This window comes from Coffea arabica, chromosome 3c, assembly GCF_036785885.1.
Source record: "Coffea arabica cultivar ET-39 chromosome 3c, Coffea Arabica ET-39 HiFi, whole genome shotgun sequence".
In the NCBI taxonomy this organism is placed as follows: Eukaryota; Viridiplantae; Streptophyta; class Magnoliopsida; order Gentianales; family Rubiaceae; genus Coffea; species Coffea arabica.
This window is the reverse complement of record NC_092314.1, coordinates 9,764,701-9,787,015: the sequence shown is the minus strand read 5'-3', so window position 1 is coordinate 9,787,015 and position 22,315 is coordinate 9,764,701. Positions and strand designations below refer to the sequence as shown.

The 22,315-nt window shown below is 37.1% G+C and overlaps 1 protein-coding gene across 1 annotated transcript; it reads left to right on the top strand.

Moving 5' to 3' along the window:
- The first annotated feature begins 355 nt into the window (after window positions 1-355).
- On the top strand, window positions 356-21,493 carry LOC140037793 (uncharacterized). Its single transcript, XM_072082917.1, has 3 exons — window positions 356-1,935; window positions 20,321-20,413; window positions 21,313-21,493. Exons 1-3 carry the CDS (start codon window positions 356-358, stop codon window positions 21,491-21,493), a joined length of 1,854 nt encoding a protein of 617 aa, XP_071939018.1.
- Window positions 21,494-22,315: the final 822 nt, after the last annotated feature.

Sequence of the window (22,315 nt, the reverse complement as noted above, 5' to 3'; positions counted from 1 at the left end):
ATATCAACACAATCCAACTTACCAACCACCTTATCATTACTATTTGAGCCAGTACCCTGTATATACTACCAACATCCACCACCCTCGACCTCGCCCAAGCTATCCAAACCCACCTTCAGCCCCTTTTCAAATTTCCCAACCAAATCCACCCCAAAACCGACCTCGCCCTCCATATAACCCAAGATTTCCTCCACCAAATAGACCTGTTTACAACCATCCTCAACCTCCTGAACCTTACAACCGACCCCCTAGCCGTACATTTACCAATTTAGACAGGCCTCTGGACCAATTGTATGACCAGTTGAAGGCCGCCGGGAAAATTGGTACAGTACCCCCTCCTACCTACCCATATGGCATGCCCGCGTGGTATAATCCACAAGCTGTCTGTGCTTATCATTCTGGGGCCCCCGGACATGCCACCTTTGATTGTAAGGCGCTTAAGCATAAAATCCAAGATATGGTTGAAGCCGGGGAGATTGTAATCCGGAAAAGGGAGGCGCAAGGGCCGAACGTAAATAGGAACCCTTTGCCGGACCATGTTAATACCATTGGGGTCATTATGGATGACACGGAGTATATGGAACAAGTCAAAGATTTGGCAAGAGAAGCTGAGGTAGTTGGGGTCACAGACCAACCATTCATCATAGAGTTGCCATTCGAAGAAGATAACCAGCCTTTTGTCTTGGATCTCACGCCAGCAGAGAGTGAAGCTTTGAAGCCGGTATTCATCGAATTCCCGAGGCAAGAGCCTGTTTTGAGCCTGCAACAAGTGCCGTGGAATTACGACGAACCTATTATACAGATCGGGGAAAATTCAGCTACAAAGAAAGAGGTGTCAGTGGTTACCAGATCGGGGAGGACTGTAAGTCCATTTGAAACTACTATCCCGATTCAAGATAATTCCGAGCCGCCCATTAAGCCAGCAATCACCGAGAGAGAAGCCCTGGATTTCCTTAAGAGACTTCAGAGAAGTGAGTACAATGTAGTTGAAAAGCTGAGCAAGTCGCCTGCCCAGATATCCATGTTGGATTTACTTTTCTCTTCAGACGTGCATAGGGATGCATTGATCAACGTATTAACTAAAGCTCAAATTCCGAGGGACATTTCTGTTGATAATTTTTCAAACGTGGTTGGGAGCGTATTATTCAACAAACAAATTGCTTTTTCTGACGATGAATTGCCGACAGAGGGCATTGGACATAATAGGGCGTTGTACATAACAGTGAGGTGCAACGGGAAAATGCTGCCGAAGGTGCTAATTGACAACGGGTCCGCGCTTAATATTTGTCCTTGGAGTATCTTGGAGAAGCTAGGATTGCAAGACATTAAGCTGAGGCCTTCAGGGACTATCGTTCGAGGGTTTGATGGAGCTCAAAGGGAGCCGATAGGAGAGGCAGATTTAGTAATCGAGATGGGACCCGCCCAATTTCAAATAACTTGCCAAGTAATGCACTTCCCGAGCATTTACAATATTTTGCTTGGCAGGCCATGGATTCACAAGTCTGGGGCTGTGCCTTCTTCATTGCATCAATTGCTGAAATTCGTAGTAAATGACAAGCTGATAACTATATTTGCCGAGGAGGATTGCCTTGTAATCACCGATTCCGAGTCCAAAGAAGAGGGTAGCCGAAGCTCCACAGTGACCCCTCATAGCACATCTGATATTGTCTCCGTCAGTTGGATAACAAAGGAGGAGCAAGCTCTATCAAGGGCCAGTGTCATGATGGCTAAGGAGATGATCCGTGGAGGCTATGAATTTGACAAAGGGCTGGGACGAGATCTGCAAGGAATTTTGAAGCCAGTGGAGATTATTGAGAAAAAGGATTCGTTTGGTTTAGATTTCCAACCAACCGCCAAGGACATCAAAGAGATGAAGGAGCGCAAAAGAGCAGAGAAAGAGGGCAGGCAAAGGGTTTTTGACATTCCACCACTACGGTATACTTTTCCACGACCAGCCGAGGTGATCATATCAGAAATCAACCCAGTTGACGAAATTGAAGCTAGTTTGGCCCAATTGTTCGTTGGGGCAACATTTGAAGATAGTGTTCCAGGCGAAGCTGAATTTCCTGACATCCCCGAAGGATCAATTCCCAATTGGACAGCCGAGTTCCTGCCCGTTCGGAGGGAGTTTCGGTAAATTGAAAGGGGTTTATCATTCATGTGAATTCATGAAAAGTTGCATCTGTAAATAGCCAATGAAAACAATTTTACTTTTTGACTAACATTTTCGCATGTAAATATTGTTAAGTTTTCATTTCCATTTGCTTTCAATCAAAGGTTTTATGAAAATGTACAAGTTGTTCTTGTCATGTTGTTTTGTTTATTCATTTGTTTATATTTTCGTTGTATTGCTTGACCATTTGTTTGTTGTATGCTTATTTGCTTATTATCCCACATTCGTTAATTCTTTCAGATGGCCAAAAATAAAATTATTTGACCCTTTGGATATCACAATTCTGGAATTCAATAACGGCAATCTCTATATCACTCACGACTTGGAGGTCTGTGAATCCGAACTCCAAAGCGAGAGTGATAATGAGGAGGTATTCGATTCTTTTGCAAAGGACCTTGAACAATATGAGGAAAAACCAAAACCGAACCTGGAAGAAACAGAAAAGGTTAACATTGGCACTGAGGATGAAGTTAAGGAGGTGCAAATTAGTATTCATTTGAATGAGAGGCAGAAAAAGGAGATGTTTGAATTTTTGACTATGTTCCAAGATGTCTTTGCATGGTCCTATGATGATATGACTGGCATTTCAACTGACGTGGTAGTGCACAGGTTACCCACAGATCCTTCTTTTCCACCCGTAAAGCAAAAACCCAGAAAATTCAAACCAGATATGAGCCTCAAAATAAAAGAGCAAATTGAAAAACAACTCAAAACCAACATTATCATTGTTTCCCATTACCCAATTTGGCTTTCAAATCCAGTCCCTGTTCCAAAAAAGAGTGGAGAGGTGCGAGTTTGTGTTGATTATAGAGACCTTAATAAAGCCAGTCCTAAAGATGATTTCCCTCTACCAAACATTCACATTCTCTTAGACAATACTGCCGGACATGAGATTGAATCCTTTTGCGATTGTTTTGCTGGCTACCACCAAATTTTGATGGCAGAAGAGGATAGGGAGAAAACTGCTTTCATTACCCCTTGGGGTACCTTTTGCTACCGAGTCATGCCTTTCGGTTTAAAGAATGCTGGAGCAACATATCAGAGGACCATGACAACCCTATTTCATGATATGATCCATCGGGAGATGGAGGTCTACGTGGATGATATTATAATCAAGTCTAAAATGGCAGAGGACCACTTGGTTGATCTGAAGAAATTATTCGAGAGGTTACGGAAGTACAATTTGAAGCTAAATCCTGCAAAATGCGCCTTCGGAGCACCTGCGGGTAAGCTGTTGGGTTTCATTGTCAGCAAGAAGGGCATAGAGATAGATCCAGCTAAAATCAAAGCAATTCGAGATATGCCAGTGCCAAAAACTCAGAAGGACGTGAAAAGCTTCTTAGGGAAGATTAATTTTATTGGGAGGTTCATCGGCCAACTAACTGCCACATGCGAGCCGTTGTTCAAATTATTGAGAAAGAATGTGCCGTTGTATTGGAATGAGGAGTGTCAACAGGCTTTCGACAAGGTTAAAGATTATTTGTTGCATCCACCAGTCTTAGTGCCGCCCAAACCGGGCCGACCTTTGATTATGTATTTATCTGTACTCGATGGAGCAGTAGGGTGTGTTCTAGGTCAGCACGATGAATCCGGAAGGAAAGAACAAGCCATTTACTATTTAAGCAAGAAGTTCACGCAGTACGAGGCTAATTATTCATTCATTGAGAAAAGCTGCTGTGCATTGGCCTGGGCAGCCCAGAAGTTGAGACACTATCTGTTGAGTCATACCACGTATCTTATTTCCCGGTCTGATCCTTTGAAGTATCTTTTGGAGAAGCCGATGCTGACTGGGCGTTTGGCGAAATGGCAAATAATTCTCTCAGAATTCGATATTGTTTTCACCTCACAAAAGGCGGTCAAGGGGCAAGCTATAGCTGATCATTTGGCGGAAAATCCAAGGGATGATGATTATCAACCACTCCGTACTTATTTTCCTGACGAGAGGGTCCTATTTGTAGGCGCTGCAGATGATATAAATGAACAAAGTCCTGAATGGAGGCTTTTCTTCGATGGAGCTTCGAATTCTCTCGGAGTTGGAATTGGAGCTGTTTTGGTGTCACCCGAAGGGAAGCACTACCCTGCCGCTGCCAAATTACAATTCGCTTGCACGAATAACATGGCTGAATATGAAGCCTGCATTTTTGGTCTCAAAATGGCTTTGGAAATGGAAATCAAGGAGTTGATAGCTTTTAGTGATTCAGATTTGCTCGTGAACCAAACTTTGAAGCAGTGGATAACCAAAGATTCAAAAATTCTACCCTACCATTGTAGTCTGCTCACTCTGGCCAAGCAATTTCAAAATTTGGAATTCAGACATCTCCCTCGAACCCGAAACGCATTTGCTGATGCTTTGGCCACCTTGGCTTCCATGATCCAGTATCCAGATGAATTAAAGATCGAACCAATCCAAGTTCAACTTCAAGACAAGCCTGCCCACTGCTGGGTTGCAAATGAGTCTTTTGACAATGTTCCTTGGTATAGTGATCTTAAGGAGTTTCTTAAAACTGGGTCCTACCCTCTGCATGCTGGTACAAAAGACAAGAATTTTCTGCGTAGAATGGCTTCCAAATTCTTTTTAAATGGAGAAGTGTTATACAAAAGAACCTCGGATTTGAATCTTTTAAGGTGCATTGATGAAGATGAAGCTCAATATATGATGAAGGAAGTGCATAGTGGCGTTTGTGGACCTCACATGAATGGCCATTTGCTAGCGAAGAAAATCATGAGAACCGGATACTTCTGGCTTACTATGGAGCATGATTGTATAGATTTTGTCCGGAGATGTATAAAATGCCAAATGCACGGTGACATTATACGCGCTCCACCCACTGAACTGCATAGCATGACCGCCCCATGGCCCTGTTCAATGTGGGGTATGGACGTGATTGGTACAATCGATCCTCCCGCTTCAAATGGACATCGATTTATATTGGTGGCAATCGAGTACTTTACCAAATGGGTTGAAGCGGAGTCATTCAAACATGTCACGAAGAAGGTAGTGGCCAATTTCCTGAGAGATCACATCATCTGTCGCTTTGGAGTACCCGAAACGCTTATCACGGACAATGCCAAGAATCTGAACAATGACATGGTAGATGGACTATGTGAGCAGTTCAAAATCAAACACCGCAATTCTGCCATTTATAGGCCTCAGATGAATGGAGCTGTAGAAGCCGCAAATAAGAATCTGAAGAAAATTATCCGCAAAATGACAGAAAAGCATCGCGATTGGCATGAAAAGTTGCCTTATGCATTGATGGCGTATCGGACTTCTATCCGGACATCAACTGGGGCAACGCCGTATTTACTCATGTATGGGATGGAAGCTGTATTACCAGCTGAGGTTGAAATTCCGTCGCTACGAATCCTTATGGAAGCTAAATTGGAGGAGGCCGATTGGATCAAGCAGCGCCATGAGCAATTGACTTTGATAGATGAGAAGCGATTCAATGCTATCTGTCATGGGCAATGCTATCAAAAACGTGTGGCCCGATCTTACAACAAAAAAGTCCATCGGCGGGCATTTGAAGAAGGTGATAAGGTACTGAAGCGAATTTTGTCAATGCAAGATGAAGCTAAAGGCAAGTTCGCTCCAAATTGGCAAGGGCCGTTCATTATCCAAAAGGTATTACCTGGCGGAGCTCTTATTTTGGCGGAAATGGATGGACGGGTTTTCCCTCAACCCATCAACTCAGATATGTGCAAAAAGTTTTTCATTTGATCATGCAAATTTTCTTTAGAAATTCATGCAAATGGCGAAATGCAAGTCAGGCCATCTTCTTTTACACTAAAAACATTTTATCTCTACTTGTCCCCTTTGAGCCATCAGAATTAACAATTTTCGTTTGATAACCCTTGAGAATTGCAAACCCCACACTGGGGCAAATTTGTTTCGAAAAAAAAAAAGAAGAAAAACCCTAAACTGGGGCAAATTTAGTTTTCAAAGAAAAATGCAAAAAGTGAGGAAAATACAATGAAAAATGCAAAGAGAGAAAATCTGATCAAACTGGGGCAAATTTTCCTCAGTATCGGAGTTGTTTTCAAAAGGGTGCAATCTCAAGTTATTTCACCCCTCGTATCAAATCTGCCTTCAAGCCTCAACCTTTCTTGAAAAACACCCCACCGGACCTCATTACAAAAGCCCAAAGTCCTGGTTTTCGTCACTTGCTGCATTTCTATTAGGAAATTTGTTAATCAACTGGCATGTGATGTCTATAATGCTTTCGCCTAATCTCACAAGGGAAATGCATTCTACTGATGCCAGAAATCTTCAATTCATATTTCTGAGCCGATAATGGTCGAGATATTGCATGGTTCTTTAGGTGAAAACCCGAAAGGGCGCCTCAGGTAAAAAAAAAAAAAAAAAAAAAATCAACAAAAAGGGTGGGGGCAATCTTGGTGAAAACCCGAAAGGGCGCCTCGAAAAAGAAAAGAAAGAAAAAAAAAAAAAAGAAAAAAAAAAGAAAAGGAAAAGAGAAAAAGGAAAAACAAAACAAAAACAAAAAGGGTGGGGGCAACCTTGGTGAAAACCCGAAAGGGCGCCAAGGTAGGTTTTCTCAGCAGACAAGCTCAAGAAGGAACAGCCGATGACCTGGTTCATTTGGGGTTTTCCTCATATTTGTGATACTTCTGCCAATATCGGATTCCGAAGAGAAAATATCCAAAGTTTTGAATATGATATTCGTTGGTTAAATTTGTATTTGTTCTTTACAAATATTCTTTTGCAAAATGTATCTTTATAAACCTCTTGGTTATTCTCAAATTATTTGTGTATGAATGCTTATGATCGTCTACATTCTTTTGCATGCTCATCTTTGCCTAACATAGGAAATCATCTTGCATATACATTGATTTTTATATGACTAATTTTCATGCATCATTCTTTTACCATTAAATTCAAATGAATGATAAACCCTGAGGTTTGTGCAAAGATAGGGGATTCAATCATCAGTTACGGTGAGTAATATGCAACAAAGCTACCACCTGGATTGGATGACGTGTTGAATCTGTATTTTATCAGTCTCAGAATTTGAAAAGTTTCAAGTTCGACTAAGTCAGAGGCCGCCGAGCCGAAATAAAAGCATCAAAAGACTCATGTTTACACGATTCTCAAGGCAAACCGGATCAAATAATGGTGGCAAGCCCATTATTTCTTCTTTTCTTGCAGGAATGTTGCATTTACAAACAAAAGCAGCCACTCTCTTTTTGGCACCTAAACTGATGTCAGACAAAACTTCCCAGTAAACAAGGATCGATGTTATTTGCAAGACTCGATCATAAGAAACAACATCAGCTATCGTTTCAGTCACAGAAATCCAAATTTCCCTCTTGGTACAAAAGTTGAACTATTCTCAGGTGAAAAAAAAAAAAAAAAAAACTCAATTCATTGTTTAAACTTCCCCAGTGAAGTCCCGTTTTAAATTCTTGTTCGGGTCAGTCCCGTTTTAAATTCCTGTTCGGGTCAGTCCCGTTTTAAAATTTCTGTTCGGGCCAATCCCGTTTTAAATCCTTGTTCGGGCCAATCCCGTTTTAAATTCCTGTTCGGGTCAGTCCCGTTTTAAAATTTCTGTTCGGGCCAGTCCCGTTTTAAATCCTTGTTCGGGCCAGTCCCGTTTTAAATCCTTGTTCGGGCCAGTCCCATTTTAAATCTCTGTCCGGGCCAGTCCCGTTTTAAATTCTTGTTCGGGTCAGTCCCGTTTTAAATTCTTGTTCGGGTCAGTCCCGTTTTAAATTCCTGTTCGGGTCAGTCCCGTTTTAAAATTTCTGTTCGGGTCAGTCCCGTTTAAAATTCCTGTTCGGGTCAGTCCCGTTTTAAATTCCTGTTCGGGTCAGTCCCGTTTTAAAATTTCTGTTCGGGCCAGTCCCGTTTTAAATCCTTGTTCGGGCCAGTCCCGTTTTAAATTTCTGTCCGGGCCAGTCCCGTTTTAAATTCCTGTTCGGGTCAGTCCCGTTTTAAATTTCTGTTCGGGTCAGTCCCGTTTTAAATTCCTTGTTCGGGTCAGTCCCGTTTTTAAAAGTCCTGTCCGTTCAAATCATTCTGCCACCGAATAAAGCAGGTAAGTATTGGGTGTCTACTTCTTTGTCTCAAATTTTTCCAAAACTCAGACAAAGAGGGGCAAACTGTAGACACCAAATTTTTGGTGTAATTTCTTTTACTTTTTATTCTCATTTGTCGTGGTTGCTTTTAGTTTTTTTTTAGTTTCTAGTTTCTATTTTAATTTTTAAGTTTTAACGTAGAAAAATTATGGAAAAAGAGAAAAAAAAGGAAAAGCATTCAAAAATTATGCTTTAGTTGTTTTGATTTAAATTTAATGATTTCTTGGAAAAACATGAAAAATGAAAAGAGGGGGAACCCCGATTGCGGGTTTTGGGCTATTTAAAAAAAAAAAAAAGAAAAAAAGGAAAAAGAAAGAAAAATTAGCATTTCATTTTTATTTTTTTATGCCTAGTTTCGCTCATTTTATTCAATCTTTTGGCATTTTGTTTATTTTTGTTAAGTTATTTTGAAAAAAAAAGAAAAAAAAAAGAGAAAAACGATGAAAATAGGAAATGGAAAAGAAATGGAAATTGCACTTTATTGTTCTAGTTTATTTTTCATCAAATGTTAATTATTTTGTTTTGGTTATTTCTTTTTATTATTATCAATTTTGTTTGTGTCAAAAAACAAAAAAATCAAAAAATCAAAAAATCAAAAAATCAAAAAATCAAAAAATCAAAAAATCATAATTCCATTTCTGCCGAATCCATTTCCATTTCACTTCCCAATCTAGCACCTTCCATTGCTATTGCCGACCAACCCCACTCACAATAACCTCAATATAAACATTCCATTAACCATACACTCCACAAGATACCATTCCCAATGCACTACAATAGCACTTCCATTTTTTCTTTCGGCCGTGGGCTGTGAAGTGATCAATCTTCCTTAGAAATAACGACCGAGTGAGAGAGCCGAATTCCTTGCTCATTTCTTTTCTGTCCGTAAACTAGAAAGAAAGGAAAGAGACTAGCTGACTATCTTCCTTTCATCCGTGAGTTGGTGAAGAGATTGAGAGCCACATTATCTTCATCCTAGTCGCAGGTTGGAGCAAGGGAGAGGAAGAGTTGCAGGCTGCATTTCTGGACTGCCGAAGGGAGGAAATATTTTTTGCAGCTAGCCGAGGGTGTTGAGCTCCAAACTGAGGTAATTTCTGGACCTAGACTAGATGTTTATAGGTTGATGAAGTTGTTTAAGGGCATGCATGTGAGGATTGTGTGGCTAGATGATAACTTAAGTTATAGAAAAATCTGTTTGTGAAGAAAATGGTTGCCGAGAGTTCAAGCTGGAAATTTGCAGCTTCGGTTGACCAAGTTTTGATGATCTGAGCTATATGTATGTTTAACTAACCAAAGTCTGGATGATCTAGCTCTGCATGAAGCTAATTAACTTGGATTAAACAAGAAAATTGAAGGAATACCAAAAATCCGGTTGCATGCATGTCAATCGAGAGAATTGGGATGAATTTCTGGTTAAATGGTGATTTTGATGACATTTGAACTTGATTTTTGATCCAATCTGATAGATAGTTTGTTATTTGGTCTTGCATGTGATCTTTATGGCTGGGAATTCGGTTGTACGGCTGGAAAATTTTATTGGATGTTGCTAGATTGTTAAACCAATCTTCCAGCTTAGCCGATGGAGTTGTTTTGGGCATTTTAGTATGAAATTTGCTGGAAAGTGCTTGATCCTCACTTGGTTGTGTGTTTAGCTAACTAAATACTGGATGATCAAGCCCTGCATGAGATTAATTGGCTGTGTGTAAACCAGAAATTTGAGTGAAGCAAAAATCTGTTGCACGCATGTTTATTCCAGAATTTTGCATGATATCTTCTTGGGTTTCTTGTTTGTTTGGATTATGATGGTGGGTTTAGTTGTGGGCTTGGTCTAAAGTTGTGACGTTGAATTTAATTACATCTAATCAAGGTTGTGATAAAAATCTGAGTCATAAAAAATTTGCTGCAAAGTTGTTTGGCCGGAAACATTGCTGAAGCTGAAACTTTTTATTGTTGCTTGCATGTTATTTCAGACCTGAATATAATGTTTTTCTGGGTTGTTTGCTTGCTTGGATCATGGTTGCTCAAGCCAAAGTTGTTTGTTGCTTAATCTTGGTCGAAGTTATGTATTTGAACCAGAAAATTTGAGTTAGTTTGCAAGTAAAAATGCAGCAGATTTCACTTTCAGCTATAGCAGTTTTCATTCTTCAATGTTTGCATGTTCATTCTTCAACGTTTGAATGATTTCCACCTTTGTCTTTGCTGATTTGGGATGTTAAACTTATGTTTTTACTGTCTAAGTTTAAAGTTTTGGATGTTAGCTTTGGTTAAGGTATGTGATTGGATGTGGAGTTGGCATTTGGGAGTGAAACCAAGGAAATTGCAGCAGTTTTATATCCAGTGCTGCATGCTTTCTCTACCTGAATTTTGTGCTTCAAATCCTAAAGTTTTGTGTTGCAAAGTGAGATGATTAGGTGGTTGTCTTGTTGCTTTAGTTCATATTGAATTTGAATGTGTTTAGGAGCTGTGGAAAGCTTTGCGGATAAGAATTGCCGAAAAACTTTGCTGCACTTTCTTTTTCTCTGTCGATAAAAAATCAGATTTGTCATCTTAATCCTGCAAACAAAATTTCATGTTTTGATTTGGGTCAATAATTTTTGGTTTGGTGAACTTGTTTGTATGATGAAATGGATGTATTTGCTGCTAAAAATTGCTGAAGTTTTGGAAACAAAAGGGCAGCAGCATGCGTTGGTTCTTGATTTGCAGAAGCTTGTTTTGTAGCTTTGAATGAAAACCTGCATGAAACTTTTCCAACAAGTGCATTATTTAGACATGTTCAGCCATGTTTTGATTGGAACTTGTTTCAAAGCCGTGGCATAAATTTGGTTTGCTGAGATTACGTGAAGTTGCAGCAGCTTTCTTTCTTCAAATGTTTGCATATGTTCCAGATTTTTGCACTCTTTTCCCTCTGAACCTTATGCTGAACGTAGGAGTTTAAGGTTAAAGCTGGGAAAAACATTTGATGATCTTGCTTCTTTGATCTAAGTTTTAGTTTGTTAAGCCATTAGCTGAGTCGGTTTGGCAAACAATGGGTTTTGTGCATTTTTCTGGTATGAAACATGCCTGGTTTGGAGATGCAAGAGTTGCGGCAGAAATTGCAGAAGAGTTTCTACGTTGATTGCATGGCTTTTGCATGAAAATGACTTTCAAAAATCGCACTCCAACCCCTTGGCTTCCATCTAATGCTTCCATGGCCCAATTAATTGGAAACTTAATTAATTTTGTCCTCCTAACATGCCATTTCCTCTTTAATACATCTTGATTTGTTTTGGGTAAATACTTAAGGGATTGTAGAATGAATTTGAAGGGTCTAATAATTTCTTTTTCTTAGACTTGTAGTTAATTTGATTTTTTTTTTTTTTTGTTTTTTGACACAAACAAAATTGATAATAATAAAAAGAAATAACCAAAACAAAATAATTAACATTTGATGAAAAATAAACTAGAACAATAAAGTGCAATTTCCATTTCTTTTCCATTTCCTATTTTCATCGTTTTTCTCTTTTTTTTTTTCTTTTTTTTTCAAAATAACTTAACAAAAATAAACAAAATGCCAAAAGATTGAATAAAATGAGCGAAACTAGGCATAAAAAAATAAAAATGAAATGCTAATTTTTCTTTCTTTTTCCTTTTTTTCTTTTTTTTTTTTTTAAATAGCCCAAAACCCGCAATCGGGGTTCCCCCTTTTTTCATTTTTCATGTTTTTCCAAGAAATCATTAAATTTAAATCAAAACAACTAAAGCATAATTTTTGAATGCTTTTCCTTTTTTTTCTCTTTTTCCATAATTTTTCTACGTTAAAACTTAAAAATTAAAATAGAAACTAGAAACTAAAAAAAAACTAAAAGCAACCACGACAAATGAGAATAAAAAGTAAAAGAAATTACACCAAAAATTTGGTGTCTACACTACATTTTTGTGAAATTTTTCTAGCCTTTCAAAGTTGTGAAAATAGTCTCCAAAGGTTGCTATTTATAGAGGAATTCCATGCAAAAGACAAAGTGCTAAATCATGTTAAGATTCCTCTTGAGACCATAAACAAGCTAGATTTGAGTTGTAAAGCTTCTTTAGCAGCTATCTTTGTCACTTTCCACCAAAATTCTTGCAAGAAAATGGGTCAAAAAGCTTGCGTGAACATAACACAAGTTGAAGAGCAAGTTACAGCCGAAATTGGAGCGACCTTAGGTTGTGAATTGTCTACACATGTATTACTTTTGTAGGTTTGCACTTTCTGGGCAGAATTCATCCTGTCTCTATTTTTTATCCAATTTCAACTGATATTTTCTCAATGATGGAGGCTGAATTAGCTCTTATGGAAAACATGAAAGTTGTATCCTTTTGAATTAGCTTTCCAATGCCTCAATAATCATCCAATTTGGAGCTCTGTGGATTGAAAATAACTAAAATACCCTTGACTGGTCAGAGCTCTGTTTCAGCTTTTGATCATAAAAATGCACTTCTGTATTTCAACTTTTTGACAATGAAAACAACTGAACTGGACTTCGATGTCTCATATTAAATATAGATCTATTGGTTAGCTTCAAAATGGTTCAAGAATCACATCAATCCAATGCTTGTGACTTAAGATATACCCGAAATACCACAAGGTATCAAAACTAGAAAACTTCCTTTAATTGCATTTGATCTCTTGCATTTCATATTCTCTTTTTATCATTTCAAACTATCATCAATCATCCAATTATCTTCTCAATTCATGCCATTTGATAATTGAATCATTAAATCTATAAAAACATGAAGTTTTTAGCATCAAAATCCACAGAAATGCAACTTTCACACTTTAAACCACAAAATGCATATTTTCACTAGTAAGTTAGTTAATTAGCTATAAAACTAAATAAACACACCAAAACTAACTAATAAAACACACTTAAAACACATAAAATATGCACTTATCAATCACCATAGACACTGAATCATCCATAAAGACCTCTATTATTTTCTCAACATATTCAGAGAAAATACTTACCATACACCTCTAAAAGGTTGCGGGAGTTTTATACAATTCAAAGGACATTCTTCTATATACGAAGGTATTGAATGGGCATGTGAAAGTAGTTTTCTCCTAGTCCTCCAGTACTATTCCAATTTGAAAATACCCTAAAAAAATCATCCAGAGAACAGTATTAACCATGATAAGTTAATTTTTTAATCATTTGATCAATGAAAGAAAGAGAATAATAGTCCTTTTTTGTGATTGCATTTAGTTTCCGATAATCGACACACTGGCGCCATCTCGTTGGTTTGTGAGCAAGAACAAGCTCCCCATCATGATTGACTTCAATTGTGACTCTTGCCTCCTTTGAAACCATTTACGTTGGGTTCACCCATAGGCTATCAAAGATGGCATAAATCATCCCCACATCTAGAAACTTGAGTATTTTCTTTTTTACCACTTCCATCATTAGGGAATCTAGCCGTTTATATGCTTGTCTTACAGGCTTTGCACCTTCTTTATGCCATATTCTATGCATGCACACAGAGGGACTTATGCCTTTAATTTCAGTTATTGTCCACCCTATCACCTCTTTGTGGTTCCTAAGGATTCGAATCAACCTGTCCTCTTGACTAGGTGGCAGAAATGATGATTGGAAGAGTATTTTTATCACCCAAGAATGTATACTTCAAATGACCCAGCAGGGGTTTCAATTCCACTTCAGGTGCTTACATCACTGAAGGTAGCAACCTTTGATGAGAATAGGGTATAAAGAGTAGTGCAAGTTCATACCTTATTATAGTAGGTGCCATTGACTGTAGCGCTCTAACTATGCATTTCAACTCCTCACTCAACTGCACATCACAGGTTGTCCCCAACTCAAGATATTTGGTGAGAACAACTTCTAGTTCATCCCTGTCATCAATCTCAGAAATTTTCTATACCATAGGGTCAATTACACTCATGGCAAAAATAGTATGAGAGTCAGATAGGTATTTCATAGTTTTAAATATACTGAAATGGATCACCTCCCGATCAAATTTCATTGTAAGTGTGCCCTGTTTGACATTTATTTTTGTTTCGACTATACTCAAAAAGGGTCTCCGTAGTATAACAGGTGATGAATTTAGTGAACACTTATCATTCATGTAAAGCAAATGAAAGTTAGTTGAAAATACTAATTCATTAATCTGAACTGAAAAATCTTCAACTAACCCATCAAGATATGCATTAGTCCGATCGGCTAGCTGAATTATAATGCCTGTTTCCTTTAAAGGTCCTAGATTTAAGGAGGTATAGATATTTTTTGGCATCACATTAATGGAAACTCCTAGATCTAGTATGGTCTTTCTGGTCTTAGTATTTTCAATACGATGAGGGATAGATATAAAACATACTTGAGTCTCCACATTTGGGTGGAAGTTTCTTTTGTAACACGGCTGAAACATTCTCCCTCATCACAATTCTTTCATCGCCTCTCAATTTCTTTCAATTGACGTATAAATCCTTTAGAAATTTGGCATATTTGGGCACTTGCTTAATTGCATCCAACAGAAGGATGTTTATCTTCATCTTCTTGAATACCTCTAAAATCTCCTTCTTCTTATCTTGCCTTTTTGGCTTCTCCAACCTACTAGAGAAAGGTGGTAGGTTAGTATTAGTTTTAAATAAAGGGGTCGAAATTATCTCAGGAGTTAGCTTGCTTATTCCTTCTTCTTTCAACTCCTTTTCAATTTGATCTTTGCTCTTGTCCTTAGGAACTATAGGTTTTGGCCCTTCAACTTCATTTCCACTTTTGAGGGTCATGACATTTATGTTCTTTAGATTCATCTCAAGTTGAGAAGGTAGTCTTCCTTGCCCTTGAAACTCCAGACGGTTCATCGAAAAAGCCAACTGACTTATCTGAGTTTTCAGATCTTGTATACTTGCCTCTGTCTGCTACTAAAATTGCAAGGTGTTAGCAACCAATGTCTTGACTATATCTTCAAGAGACGTGTTCAAATGAGATGAAGAGGGTTGGGGTCTTGATGATTGTTGTGGCTGAAACACTTGCTGTCTGTTGGGGACCAAATTTTGCTTATTTCCCCCATAATTAAAGTTTGGGCGGCCCCTCCAACCCGGATTATATGTGTTGGAGTAAGGGTTATACTGCCTACAGGACGCGGGTACGTACCCACCCATGTTTACTTGTTTCGTGTTATCATCTTGTAGCATTAGGCATTCATCGGTGGGATGGTTTACATCCTTGCAAATTTCACATTTTTTGACTTGTTGCACCTTCCCCATTGCCATTTGGCGAAACATAGAAATTAATTCAACCAATTGCTCTTGCATCGATGAAATGCTCACCTCATTCACACGACAACTTGAAACGTCCTCTCTTGTGCCAAATTATTGGGAGTTCTCACCCATCTCTTTGATTAATTCCTAAGTTTCTCGAGGGGTTTTGTTCACTAACGCACCTCTACTTGCAGCATCGATGAGACTCCTATTTCTGTAAAGTAGGTCTTCATAGAAGTATTGGATAAGGAGTTGTTCGCTAATCTGATGTTGGGGGTAACTCGTACACAACTTCTTCAATCTCTCCTAGTATTCATAGAGAAATTCCTCGGGACCCTGCTTAAGACCACCTACCTGTTTTTGTAAACTGACAGTTCGGGATGCAGGGAAGTATTTTTCCAAAAATTTTCTTTTCATATCCCCCTATGTCGTGATACTCCCTGCGAGCAAGTAGTATTGCCAATCCTTAACAGCCCTTTTTAATGAAAAAAGGAATGCCCTTATCTTAGTTTGCTTCTCAGTGACACCAGGTGGCTTCATACTTGTGCATACCACTGTCAACTCCTGCAGGTGCTTATGATGTTCTTAACCTAGCAAACCGTGAAAATGAGAAAGGAGGTGTATTAGCTCTGATTTCAATTCAAACATTACATTTTCAGCAAAATCAGGAAAAGTAATACATAGGAGCAGTTGGTTTAAATTCGGAGTAGCCAACTCCCTCAAAGTTCGGTTGTTATTTGCCATAATTGACTCTCTTACTCAGAATCACTTGAAGATTCCAATAAATCCACAGCCAAATTAAACTTGGAGACGTAGTAGATGACTACTCTCTCTTTCGCATTGTGGTTTCTCTTCATAGACTTTGCGATGTGTTCTCAACCTTAGGATAAAAAATTAACTCACTTGTACAAGAAGAACGAGGCATAAACTAGTAAAAATACTAGAAAATAAAATAAAATAAAATAAACTCAAAAAGAGACTAATTAACCAATGCCAATCTCCGACAATCGCACCAAAAATTGACAGGTGTCAGGTCTGTGTAATAATAAATTCCTACTCACAAAGATATAAAGGAGTATAATGATAAGTAGGGTCGTTTCCACGGAGATTAGGAGGAAAATTTGCTTCTTTCTAAGTGAAAATTATTTGGGAGATGTTTGGAAAATTGCAATTAAAAGTAAATAATCAATGCAAATTGAAAATAATTAAACTAAAGCAGATTAAATTTAACTCGAGGATAAATGAGCTCTAACCAAGGAAATGACCCCAGAAGCGGGTCAAACAATTGCTCATCGATGCAAGAATTATTACATTTATTTGTTAATAAATAGGTTATAGTTGCAAAACACGCGATGACAGCTAGCTCTTCCTTAGTGTCTCGATAGTTAAAGCATTTCTGTTAACTACTTCCCTAACCAAGAAACAACCCTAAGTACACCCATAGAATTTAATTCCTTGGTTGTATTAGAAACTAGAAAAACCCTGTTCTAATCAATAAATACACTAGTAGCGTTTATTTAAATTAGATCGTATGACTGTCTAACGTGAAATCAATCATACTAGTGGCCACTAATTTAAAACAATTAAACAATTGCAAATTTAACTGTCTTAACTGGCAATAGTTCGTTAGCTTGATTTAAATATCAGACGCTTTTGATATTCAAACAACTAACACCTATGAGTAATTAAACCAGAAAATATACGAATACTAACGAATAAAAGAAAGTAATAAAAATAGTTAGATCTCACAGTTGTTGATGATCCAAATCCACGTTATTCCTTGGCTAGAAATGAAAAATTTAGTTGCACATCATCGGGATCAAGCAACACAATTTAATTGAAGTAAATTGCATAAGCATCCAGTAAAATAGAAAACGGAAGAAAAAAAAAAAGACAAAGAGGACAGGCTCTTTGTTGTTTTTCTCTCCACAAGACTAGTCACCAATGCTCCTAAAAAATTCTCGTCTCCCAAGACTAGTTTTATGTCTTGAGCCGGAAGAAAAGAGGAGGAAGGAAATGAGACAGTAAGAAGAAGAGAGAGAAAGAGAGTTTATTCAGCATTCTTCTGTTGGCCATCTAGTACATATAGCAAGTGATTCCCGTAACTACTTTCTAACAAACCGGCCACGTCAGCAATGGTGGTTATTCCTTGCTCACTACTTTTCCCGCGCAACCAATTCTACTGTTATTAGTCAAAAGTAATTGAATTACAATTTCCCCCATGAACTAAAAGTTGCTTTACACTTCAGTCCTTGAGATTCATAACATAAGTTCAAGGAGGCATACTTTTACAATCCTTCGAGTGATCAATATACACAAAAATAATCTTTTTTTTTATAGCAAAGTTTTTCAAGCAATGCAACAAGAATTCTCCAAAACATTTTAAAGTGAAATGCCAACTTCGAAAATGTAAATATTGCCAAATCAATATGTTATTCATGCACTAAACATGTATGATCTTTAAAACAAAAATTTACAACAGACTTAAAATAATAGCACAGATTACACAATAAATATTGAATTTCATGCGCTTCTGGATAAGTATTGCACTAATGAAGTCTACTTAAAGAGGCCCTTAAAATGGAAAATAGATGAGTTCACTAACCTAACCTTTTTTAAAATGAACAGTCGGCAGGGATCTGTCAAAATCATCAAATCACTTTAGTAGATGCTTGGCAAAAATTAGCCTATATAGATGCCGGATTTGGATTACCACATCATTTCTGACACTAAATTAACAGAGTCTGTCATGGGAATAGATGTTCTCAGTCAGCAACATTTCCAAAATCTTCTTCTACTAATGTGCAATATCGTTCATCATGAAAATAAATGTTCTGAGTCAGAACTTTTTCCAAAATCTTCTTAGACACAAATTTAATTTAGATTTGAGGCATTGGTAGGAAGAAGAGTGTAATGCTCTATGTCTAAGCACTAACCCAATAACTTTCTGGACAGAAACCTCAGCAAAAAGGTCGTTAACCAATTTATTATTACCCCATATACCTTGAGCTTATTTTCCAATCCTTTTCTTTCTTCCCATTTGACGTGGGATTAAAACACTTAGCTCTTGTATTCCCTTGCATATTTTGAACTATAGCACCACCGGTCCAAACTCACCCAATGTGGAAGCATAATGCCCCAAATCTAACGGTTGGCCACAAATTGATGTGGGAACTTAGGGGGATCACGAAAAGGCACATTACAATTAATAACTTTGAATAACTGTAGTATCAAATACAAATTTGAGCAACTAACAATTTCTACATACTAGTCTCTTAAACATCAGCTTGACATGTTGAAACTCCCACAATTTGTACAGCTAAGCATTTCAAGAAATAGGAGCAGAGATATAAACGTGTGTAAGTCATCAATATCAGGTTTTACCATCCTTTAGTTTTCATTGTGTACATGCCAGATCTGAATTAATAACTACATCTAATTTTGAAAAAGAAAAAAGAAAATTCCGATTGTGTTTAATTTTTTACTTCTGAAATAGAATATTTACGAAATCTCCATAAATAAGATCAATCCTTATATCATATATGCTTAGCACATACTTTTATTTTGTTTAGCAAAATCAAGTGTAGCGCACGTGCTTTTTCTAGTAGAATATGTGCCTTTTTAGTAGATTATAAATGCACCATCAACATACTTATATTTATTATATAAGTGCATTTAACATACTTATCTTTTTTTTCCCTTCCCATCTTTCCCCATACCCTTCCTAACCTCAACTACCAGGCAAAAAGTTCGAATTCTGAATCTTGTAACAAAGAAAACTTCAAGAGTTTTCCCCTGACTATTGGGTCAATCCCAATGGTTGCATTTAACAAACTTATCAATGTACATATGTTAGAGAAATAGGAAACAATGGAAGTAATTAAAGAGACACCGTATCAAGCAAAAACTGCCACAAGAATTATGCATGCCATCTGATTATTCTGAAACTTCTTAGAGATTACACAGTTTTGTCCATCAATTACCTGGTTAGACTGCCCAAGTTCAAGTTCAAGTTCACAAATCCTTTTCTTAATTCTACAGAATTTGGTCTTTAAACAAGAGAACTTGTAGAAAATGTTTCTTTCAACTGTTTTGAAGACCACATGAAGATCTCAAGATGGTACTTCAGTATTTGTTGATAATCTGACCATCAATGCTGAAAGTAGACTCTAAAGCCAGTAGTAACAGGAATACTCAAAACATCTCGTACCATCAATGAAACCACTGGATACTGGAAAATGTAGCTCATTCTTTCAATAATAGCAAACATATAAGAATTATAATCACCTTAACTGTCTGTCGAATAAAGAGGTGTCAAAATTCCAAGAATTTGAATTGTCTCTATACCAAGTTTTGTCTGTTAGCAAATGGTTGGCCAAATAACAAAGCACCAAAATTAGACACCGAAGAGATGGCAAGCGTTCCTTTTTTAACTCCAACTACCATGCATCAATCATTCATTAGTTTGTTGCAAATATCAAAACACTAGTAAGGTTGAAGCATACTCTGTAATTTTCAACCATTGAATTACATGTAGCATAATAGTGGATAAAAGTGCAAGGGAAAAGATCAACAGGTAAAATTTCAAGGACATGCAGATTGTAGAAATATAATAAAGCAAGTCCGTTCACCAGCAAAAGGACATAAGTTTACAAGAATACCTAGAATTCGTATCAGTTGACTCGGTGGACAAAGCAGAAACTGATATTTAAAAATGGATGGTGCTCTAATCGCCTTTGCAACTCGGAGAAAAGGTAGGCCTTGCCTGTGACGGACCAATTGCACTCTGGCGTCTAACAATTTTCCATTCAAATTCTTAGTCAGACATATAATGGTGCTGCAAAATATGACTTGAAGATGAGCACTGATGGAAATATCCTTACTAAAGAATGGAATCCTGTACAGCAAGCAAGGCCAGATGAGCTGATGCTTATGCGTTATAACCTACAAATTCAAAACATGAACAAGCATAGCACTTAATATGAGAAGTGCTAATACAACTCATATAGCGAAACTCAAATAGGAGAACTATTAATATTGTTGAAAAATTAAATTTATGAAATAGATGCATTTTTTGGATACTATATCAAATAACACCGTACTATTTGAGTAGTTATACATTTTCTTGTTTTAAATGCCACTAGATTGATGGTATACGTGATTGAATAAATTTCAATCAAATATATGAATATTAGATAAAGATATGATAGATTACAGACATTAAACAACAATTTTCATATTTATAGATAATTGAGGAGGTAAATTTCCAAAAACCATTAATATGAATATGTTTATCACTTTTTTTTCCAATTTTAACATACTTTCACTCTAGAGCAATAAATATTTTTGCAACAAATTATGGAGTTAAAGTTAATTTAAAAATCATAAATTGCTATTCATTATTATATTAGCTAGTTAAATGATGCAGTTTATGCAAGAAACATTCAAACACCTAACAAAACTAAAAGCCTATATACTGTCAATTACTTGATGAGGATGCTATGCATGGAATAATACCAAAAGACTACAGTTTAAGAACTCCTAGAAGTCATTCTTCTATATTCATTCAAGAAAACATTAATCTTATTTACTTAAGAAGAACTCTAGTTGAGGATCTTGCAAAGGCCCCTGAGAAGTTTGAGGGTTAATTAATAGGGAGTTTTGTGAAGATCAAGTTGACCCAACATGAAAAAAAATCCTTCTAGGTTAATCAAGTTATTGACACAAACATAATTATTAAAATTCACACACAACTTTGAAATAACAGACAAGATGTTCCTCTTAACATGTTGTGGAACGTGTGGATTCTCAGGCCTAATGCTATAGAATTTGAGGTGAAGGCTAAAATGTTGCATGAGGATATAACAAAGCATGACCTTCAAAAAGAGCTTGCCAGGTTGCAAAATCGTATCAATCATTACAATGAAAAGGAATGGTTGTTAGAATTAAATGAGTGTTTGGACAATACAGAAGAGTTAAGAGCAACCATTTGAACTAGAAGAACATCTCTCTATGAGCCCCAAGGTTACCACTTATGGATCACAATCCAAACAGTTGATGATTTAGAAACAAAAGAAGCAAAAGTTCTTCACCAAAATTAAACCGTGGGACAATTTTAATTAAATAGCAATCATCCTAATGTTACTTATCAACACCTGAGAAAAATGATTCATCAAAGATATGCATGAAAATTTGAATGGGCCAACTCCACACCCATCTTATTACTCTTACAAAATGCAGTCATCACCTCAAGTTCTAAGGGAAAGCATTGCTAAGTGTCATCATATTTCTCACATCATTATATTGATTTTAAGGATTGTCTCCATCTGAATCTTTTTAGTATGCAAGATTTTAGATAATGTGATGATTTCTCGTATCCTAGTTCTCTTAACTAGCACCCTAAAGACTTGAATGCCAAACACTTCTTTGCAGGAGTGAATTCGAAGTGGCTCTCTCATACGGTAAATATTAAAAAAAGAAACGACGCATTTTAATGCATGACCTTCAAATATGCAAGCCTTTGTTTTTTTTGTTTTTTTTTTTTTGGGCAAAGCCCCAAATTGGGGTAGGGATGCCATCCCCTAATTTATTTATATCGAAAAAAAATACAGCGAGTTAGAGGGGGGCCAAACCTAACCTCTGTTGAAGTAAAAAAGAAAGACAGTTATGGATCAAACATATAGAAAAAAAAAGATTAAAACACATAACAGATCAATCGAACGAAATCATCCACACGAGGGTGCCCCACATTTGTGGGATTGTGAGTCAGCATGGAACTTTGGTTTAACATCTTGACGTGTTTGCATTGTTTTACC